Source organism: Panthera leo, chromosome F3 (genome assembly GCF_018350215.1).
Source record: "Panthera leo isolate Ple1 chromosome F3, P.leo_Ple1_pat1.1, whole genome shotgun sequence".
NCBI classification, from domain to species: domain Eukaryota; kingdom Metazoa; phylum Chordata; class Mammalia; order Carnivora; family Felidae; genus Panthera; species Panthera leo.
The window spans coordinates 5488924-5497577 of record NC_056696.1 but is presented as its reverse complement, the minus strand read 5'-3'; the positions used below and the strand labels follow the sequence as shown (position 1 = coordinate 5497577).

The window sequence follows — 8654 nt, the reverse complement described above, 5'->3', positions numbered from 1 at the left end:
GGTAAAATGGAATTTACTCTTGCAAATATCTTCCATATTAAGTAGAGTGGCACGATGTTAACTCTCGTGCCCCGTGATAAAGATTCACACTATAATCATTAGAGCTAAAAAAAAAAAAAAAGGCCAAGAGAGAGATGAAAGTGGAATGCTAAAAAATATTCAATTAACAAAGAGAAGGCAGGAGAGGCAGAGGAATGAAAAACAGAGTACAGACCCGTACCCAACAACATGAAGCTCAAAAACTTTTTCTCAAAGACAAAAGCCAAATACAAAAGAGTAAATATCCCCTGGATTCTATGAACACAAAGTTCAAGATCAGGCAAAGCTAATCTATGGTGATGGCAATCAGAGCAGTGGCTGTATATGAGGGGTGGGAACGGCCTGGGGAGAGGCAGGGGAGAACTTTGTGGAGTAACAGAAGTTCATACCTTGATCGAGGTGGTGGCTTCTCTGGGAGTATATATTTACCAAAGTTCCCAGAATCGTACACTTAAGATTTGTGTATGATTTCAAGAAGATTTCACTGTATGTAAAGGTGACTTACATCCCTTTTTTAAAGCCTGGAACCAAACTCTCCTGCCGGGGCCTCCCGTTGTCAAGTGTGATCAACAGAGGGCGCTCTGAGCTCACCAAACACGCTTTGGGGACCCGGCTACTTGGGGATGCAAATCAGACCAGCTCTGGTCTCCTCCGTCTTCAAGGTGGATCTCGCAGCTCCCCAACAGTTCTGCCTCGACACCCCACCTCCCCAGCACCCCCACCCCCCGCCACCGCGGCCTCACGGGCTGGTCCATTTCACCTGGCCGCGCGCTGCTGTTCCGCTGGTGGCGCAGCGCGTAGCTAGCTAATGGCGATGCCGTTTCCCGCGGCACCTCCGCGGAATACAGATGTGCCTGGGAGCTGGCGTGTGCCGCCTGGAGGCGTACCTGCCCCCCTAAGGTCCTCTCTCGATGTGATCGCTTTTAAATTGGAAGCAGGAACGTAATGGAAACTTCCACACGGTTCTCGACATCTTCATTTTGACCTTCTTACCTCGCTTTGGTGGCTGTGAAATCTTCCCACGCCAGGGCTGGGGCGGGAGGGGGCGGGTGGGTGGATGGCAGCGGGAGCGAGGCACAGAAGGAATTTTCCCCCAGGAAGGCGGGAGGGGCGTTGCACCCCAGGAGGTTGTCTTCCTTGCCCCCTCCCTGTCTCAGAAGGAAGCCAGCGACTGGAAAGCCCCAAACGTCCTTTGCGCCCTCGCCCACCCCCAGGCCGGTGTCTTTGGGCGCGGAGATGCCATTACACCTCACGTGATCCCCGCACTGGGCCGGTCCCTCTCGAGGCGTCTCGCGGGGTGTTAATTAAAGGTCACAACAAAACAGACCTGCCGGCTCACCGGGAGAAATGTCCTCCCGGGAAATGAAAAATGACACCCTGGAGCAGCCACGTGTGGAGCCTGGCATATGCCGGTTTCCTGCGCTCCCGCGCGCTGCGCCGGGGGCCGCGGGGGATCGGACAGGGGGCGGTGGCTGGGTGCTCCAGGGGCTCCGCGGGCCCCAGGCGCGGGCGGCAAAGGAAGGAGGGGTGCCGAGGGGACCGAGCGGGGCGCGGCGCGGCGAGGCCAGCCCGCACACACACCCCCCCCTTCCAGGCCCGCGAGGCTCGCGCTGCGCGTGTGCACCGCGGCGAATCCCTCAGTTTCCCCTGCCCTGCGGCGGCCGGCCAGATCCGGGCTCACCTGGGCGGGCCCCGGGCGGCTCGGCACGTCGCAGATTGGGGCGCGCGCGGGCGGAGGTGGGGGGACAAGCCCCCCCCCCCCCCCCCGGGTCGTCCGGCTGCTGTTGGGAGGGTGCCCCCGGGCCGGCCGGGGTCGGTAGGGCAATCCCAGAAAAGGTTTGCAGGGCAGGTCTAGGAGAACAAAGGGCGGGGGGGGTGGGGTGGGGTGGGGAGGAGGACCCGGCATGTTTGCGGACTTGTTTGTGACTCAGTCCCTTTTACACGGCGTTTCAAAGGCAGAACTGCAAGCCTCGCCAGGAAGAGAAAGAACTTGGGGGCGGGGAGGCTCGGCGCATTTCGGTCCAGCCCTCTCGCTCGGCGCTGCCCCTCCGCGCCGGGCTCGCGCGGCGGCGCTTCCTTAAGGGCCCCCGGCCGCGGGCCGCTCTCCAGTAACTTCCCCGCGAGGGGCGAGATTTACGACCCCCGCCCCCCGGCGCGCACCGTCAGGCGGGCGCGCCGCCACATAAAATGGATCCCGGCCGCCGCGGCGGCGGCGGCGGCAGCCAGGCGGCGGGCTCGCGGGCGGCGGGGCGGCCGTTCCCGAGGCTCCGCGCTGCGCCCGGGCGCACACGCGCGCGCTGACCGCGGCGGCGCCCGGGCCACGCCGCGCCGCCTCTCCCAGCCCTCGCGCAACTGTCAGGCCGAGCGGGGCCGGCGGATATTGGCTCCGCGACGCGCCGAGGCTCCTCCCCGAGTCTGGATCTTTATATTTTGGGAGAATTTCTTTGAACTCAGTTACCGAGCCCCGGGAAGGAGACAAGTTCCCACAGCCGGCGCGCCCCGCGGAGGCGCGGCGCGGCGGGGCTCACCCGCCTTCCCCGCGGCGGCGGGTGCCTCATCGCCCCCCACCTCGCTTCCCTCGTGGAGGAAAACGGACTCCCTTGGTTGGGGAGAAATGCCAGGGATTTGGATGTGACCGTGAAAAGAGAACGTGTGACTGGAGGAGGCAGAAGAGGAGGAGGAAAAGCATTATTGGAAGAGAAGAATAAACCAGCCACTCCAACCCGTTCTGCAAATTAGTGCTATTACTTCTGGGGTCCATTGCTTTGATTCTTTCCTTCCCCCCCACCCCAAATTAAGGAACCTTGACTTGAGGGCCAAGAGCCAGCCCCCCGACAACGGGGGGGTACCCTTCTGGGTCGGAAGACCTTTTGGATGTAGTGTTGGTTGAACATTTAGACACTCTCTTCTGCAAAGGCCACCATGAATTCGGTAGCGGGGAATAAAGAGAGGCTTGCGGTCTCCACCAGGGGCAAGAAATACGGGGTAAGTTGCGACGGCTACGATGCGGAGGCGCGTTAGCAGAGCCCCCTCGGCCGGGGTCCCCCTTAACCGGCGCCGTGCGGCCGCGCAGGGCGGCCCCGAGCTCTCCTGCTGCTGCAGAGGCGCCTCCGCCAGGCTGTGCGTGCGCGGAGGCGGGCCCGCCGGCGAGGACGCCCGCACACTAGCCTCACCCTCGGAATTTTCTGTCTTCCCGTTCCTTTCCATCCCCGCACCCCTAACTTTTGCGGCATTCGTGCACTTCCAGGCAGAGTTAAGCCAAATTGTGTGTGTGGGGGGGGGGGGTGTCCATGAATCCTCAGCCATTCCTCGGGATCATTTCCCTGGAGCCGGGAGAACCTTCCGTTTACCTCCAGGATCCGGAGGGCTGTACCCGGAATGAATAAAAATCCAGAAGCCCCCCACCCCCACCCGCCCCGGGCGTAGCGTCTTCCAGGAACTTGAACGTGGGTTCTTTTGGGGATGGGTGTCGGGTTCGAAAGCGCGGGGGTGCCGACTGTATGGGTTGCCCCCGCAGAAACCATGGAAAGCCCCCGAGCGAGCCCTCTCCAGCCGAGCGGAGGAGGAGTCCGCCGGCGCCCGGGAACCCGCGCAGGGGTACCTGGGGTGGGGGGACCCACTTAAGGACGATTCACGGGGCAGATGGAGGCAGATTCGGCCGGAGGGCTCGGAGCGGTCTCGGGCGCACTCGGCCGGGCCCTCGGGGGCGCGCGGATCTCCGGGCCGGCGCGCGCGGGGCAGGGCGGGGGGAGGTCGCCCCCAGCCCGGCCGGACCCCACCCTGGGGACGCGGGAGCCCGCCGCCCTGCGGCCCCTGACTCTGCACGTCTCCCCCCGCAGGTGAATGAAGTGTGCTCGCCCACCAAGCCCGCGGCGCCCTTCTCCCCCGAGAGCTGGTACCGGAAAGCATACGAGGAGTCGCGCGCCGGGAACCGGCCCACCCCCGAGGGCGCGGGTTCGGCGCTCGGCTCGTCGGGGACCCCGTCCCCCGGCTCGGGCACCTCGTCCCCGAGCTCGTTCACAGGCTCCCCGGGCCCCGCCTCCCCGGGCATTGGCACCAGCTCGCCGGGCTCCCTGGGCGGCTCGCCGGGCTTCGGCACGGGCTCCCCGGGCTCGGGCAGCGGCGGCGGCTCCTCCCCCGGCTCGGACCGCGGCGTCTGGTGCGAGAACTGCAACGCCCGCCTGGTGGAGCTGAAGAGGCAGGCGTTGAAGCTGCTGCTCCCGGGGCCCTTCCCGGGCAAGGTGAGCCCGCGCGGGGGCAGGCGGGAGGGCGGCCCCGGGGCCGGGAGGCTGGGCGGACCGCGGTGGGGAGGACACCCCGCGCCTCTCCCTCGCCAGGGCGTCCGCGGGGCACCGAGCCGGGAGGGGCGCCCGCGGTTTGAGGCCTCTCGCTCCACTGGGTATGCTCCGGGTTACGGGTCCTGCAGCCCTCCGCTCGAGTCCCCTCGCCGTGCTCCCCGCACCCGCCGGGACCTCGAGGCGCCTTCCCCAGAGACCCTGTTCCCGCGTGCCGCCAAGCCTGGCGACGCGGGGTGCGGGGAGAGGGGAGGACAGCCGACCCCGGCTCCTGGGGGGGTTTCCTCTCTGCAGTCCTCCCCCCACTCTCTCTGGCTCATCGGATCCCTCCCTCCCCCCGCCACCCGTGACCCTCACCAGAAGCCACCCGTGACCCTCACCAAAAGCCCGCGGGAGTGGTAAAAGCAAGCCGGTATTTAGGGGTCGGCGTTCCCCACTGTTGATCGTGGGCCCCTAGTTCCCAGGATCACGGAAACAGAAACACACCCTCGAAGGCCAGTTTTTGCCCCCTCGCTTTCCGCGAGTCGGCCCGAGGAAGGTGAAGGGGCGGGGGCGCCTGGGAACCCGGCCGCCTCCAGGCCCGCCCCTGCCGCGAGCAAGTTGTCCCCTCCATGGCAACGCCGTGGCGTGGTGCGCGCAGGAGCCCCCGGAGTGCAACACAATGCGATTGTGTTTGCACTGTTGGGTCCAAGTACTATCAAATGATAATATTTACTCTTCCGCTTCAAAGAGTTTTTATCAGTGGTTGGAGAGCACTGTCGAGAAAACAGTGACTAGCTGTGGGGATTTCTGACACTGCCCAGTGGCGTTTTCTGATGTGTATTTCTGGGACTTTGGAAACGAACTACCGTGATTTCGAGCGGTGGAAGTTTAGCGGCAACTCCATCTGCCTGCCTCATTGTTTTCATACGCAAGGGTTAAATTAAGTTAAGCAAATACCCACAGAAGTTGTAAAATTTTACATGTGGAAAATTACCACCAAGAGAATTGGTTTTATGAATCCTGCATTCATCTCAAGAATAATTAACCTGTGGATTGTTGTCAGTATGCCATTTTTTTTTTTTTTTTTTTGTATCTTGGTAATAAATCTGGCCAGGCACCCTGCGAACAAATCTCAGGAAATCTGAAAGCGGATTTTATACTTGCATTCTGTATCCTCCAATTTAACACTACTTGGTCACTCACAGGTTTATTTATATGCTCTTTTGATCATTTATCAATAGTCCCTGATTTCCTGCCACATTCAAGGCACTGTGTTAGCAAGGCCCTGAATAACAGGTACCTACAGCCCTTGTCCACATGGAGTTTCCGTTCTAACGGATGATGCATTCAACCACGAAATGCACAATTCAGAATTTATTCCCATTTGCGGTGAGTGCCGCAAAGGAAGAGGGTGGGGCGCTGTGAGATGGTCCAACCGGACTAGACCATCTGATGCATTTTGAAAAACCTCGGTTCTCCAAGGTATCATCCTATATTTGGCAATCCTAGTAAGTTACAGTCTACCGAAGTATTCTAGAACATTCTTGAGGACCTGTTCTTACAATAGTTGTTTATGGTGTTGTTTGACTGCTCGTGTGTGCAAAGGTAAGTCCAAATAGACCCTTTCTATAAATATGGAGGAAGGGAAGGAAATCAGTAGGGAGGAGAAACATGTTGAAATTCAAATGTATCCCTCACGTTTTGTGGAGTCATGTGACAAAGTCGAGTTTTGGTTTCGTTGAGGCACCTGGAAAATTCATTCCCAGGGTTACCAGAGGCAGTTCAATATATTTGTCAATTTTATTTACCTGATGAAATGAAAGTGATCCTGGGGAACTGATCCTTGGATTTCCTGAATCTCAGTGCTCTGTGCCACCTTATGGTGACCCAGGCATGTCTGAGGAAGAGCGGTCGATCACGGGGAGAGTCACACAGGATCACTGTGAGGCACACATCAATATCATACAATGCCACCGTTGCCTGGAGTCTCGTATGTGACATAGTGCGGTGAAACATGACATTTGGTACAGGGGATGTGCAAGACTTAGCCAGAAACCACAGCGATCTAGATTGCCTTATTTTTTTTTTAATTTTTTAAAATCTTTATTTGAGAGAGACAGAGAAAAAGTGTGAGCGGGGTTGGAACAGAGGGAGAGGGAGACACATTCTGAAGCAGGCTCCAGGCGTGGGGCTGGAACTCAGGAACTGTGAGATCATGACCTGAGCTGAAGTCGGATGTTCAACCGACTGAGCCACCCAGGCGCCCCTGGACTGCTTCATTGTTAATCATGAGGTATAGGGCCTCAATTTGTTGGCCTAAATGATAAATTTAGTTCTATTTTTCTTTTTTAAGCATTGGTACCCTCATATTAGGTACAATTTCCATTGTGCTGTTTAAGTTGCAATGTTTTAAGTAGCCCTCAGGTACCAAAAGAGCTAAGTTTCATTGTACCAAGAGATGTCATTGTGACTCCAACGTGCAATTTGCCCTGGAGAGTAAGAGTCTAGAAGATAAAGGCATGTTTTTGAGAGATAATTAGCAAAAATCATCATGGTAATTAAGTTGCTTAACTGTATTTGGAAAATATTTTCTTGATAAGAATACTAAACTCTACTAAGTGGTATTAAAAGTCTCCTCAGTGGCTGTTTAAAAATCAGAGGGAGAAGAGCACATTCAGGAATCTTACTGTTTTAGGACGGATTTGGATTTAGTTCTTTCTCCACCACTGATTCATTTTGTGACATTGAGTAAATCCGTTTGTGTCTGTGTTTTATTTTCTTAAAAAATTTTTTTTTATATGTTTATTTATTGTTGAGAGACTGAGAGAGACAGAGCATTGGCATGGGAGGGCAAGTGAGAGGGGGAGACACAGAATCCGAAGCAGGCTCCAGGCTCCGAGCCATCAGCACAGAACCCGATGCGGGGCTTGAACTCACAAACCGTGAGATCATGACCTGAGCCGAAGTCGGATGCTCAACCGACTGAGCCACCCAGGCGCCTCCATTTTTGTCCATATTTTAAACTTTCCTTGGAGAAAGACGTGAGGGTTGATGATTGTCACTTAGCCAAGATACCGTTAGGTTTAGGGTTGACATATTTAGGGATTTTCTCACGAAACATTTTCCACTTTCGTTTGCTGGTTTCGTGAGTATATTCTCCGAATATCCTCCAGCTGTGTGGGTTCTCACCCTGTGCCCACTGGTAGGTAGCAAGCCCTACTGAATCCCCCCAGTTTTGTGCCCGGGACGGTTGGTTAAGGAGGGGAGGTAAGGTGCTGGCGAGCCCATCGGGGGGTGTCTGGCTGGCCCCACAAGTTTGACAGTGGCTCTGGTGGCCTCAGGAGTGACCACCGTATTCTGGGTATTCTTAGGAGTCACGTGGCCATGAGGGAACAAGGCTCCGTGGCACCAGGTACCACGATTTGGAGATTTCTAGCTCAGGTAACTGGGTGGGTGGGGTTGGTGTTCACCGAGGCAGGAACAGGAGGAGGGGCCGATTGGGGTGGAGCTCAAAGAGAGCGGTGATAACGGGTTTGGTTTTCCATGCACCGAGTTTGAGGTTTCTGGACAGAGAGAGAGTAGAGGCTGGTGTAGGACTGAAGGGGACTCTGGCGTGTAGAAACGGCAACCGTGAGCTCCAGCCACCGTTCGCGACGCTCTGGGTTTGTCCTTTCAAATAACGACTTACCTGGCTGAGCAAAGATTTGTGCCCGGTGACAGACCGTAAAACATTTGGATTGACTTTTATTACTTCAGTCAGTAAAAAAAAAAAAAAAAAAAAAAGTACTTCCTGGGTTTATATCATGTCTTTTCCAGGGCTGGGAAGCAGAAGTGGTCCGATAAAACAGAACGTAGATGTGCAAAGCTACAGATTTGTTGGCATTGTCAGTATAAACAGTCCTTTTGCGCGTCGTAGTGTTCCAGTGAGCAAATATAAAGCCATTTTGTATCTACTGTCTTTCCTGTTTTACACACAGTCGAGGCACCACGCAGAAATAGGGGCCAAAGAATGAATCTCCCATTTTGGGGCTATCCTAGATCGTTCTGATAACGGGGACAGAACTTTTGAATTGACAGTGGAAACCCTAAGAAACATCAGCCCCAAAGAATTCCCTGGAGTAAGCAGAAATGTTCCAGGTTGGCAAAAGGGTATCAGACATCTGTTCATTTCCATATCAATACAAGGAAATCTTTTATGTAAAAAAAAAGGTCCAGAATCACATTCCTATCTGATTTTTTTTTTTTTCTCAGCCAAGTATTCTGGGTCCATTTAGGCCCCAGAAATATCAGGAAGATTAGCCAGACACACTGAGAAGGGTGGCCAGGAATCACAGAGAT

At 56.2% G+C, this 8654-nt stretch overlaps 1 protein-coding gene across 1 annotated transcript in view; it reads left to right on the top strand.

Annotated features, from left to right (window-relative positions):
* The first annotated feature begins 2454 nt into the window (after positions 1-2454).
* The window catches only part of KIF26B (kinesin family member 26B), a 464762-nt gene continuing 458562 nt past the window's right edge, over positions 2455-8654 (top strand). Inside the window, exons 1-2 of the mRNA XM_042924645.1 lie at positions 2455-3024; positions 3879-4280. Coding sequence (XP_042780579.1) covers positions 2962-3024; positions 3879-4280 — 465 coding nt within the window. The 5' untranslated portion in view covers positions 2455-2961. The remainder of the gene's footprint in view (positions 3025-3878; positions 4281-8654) is intronic.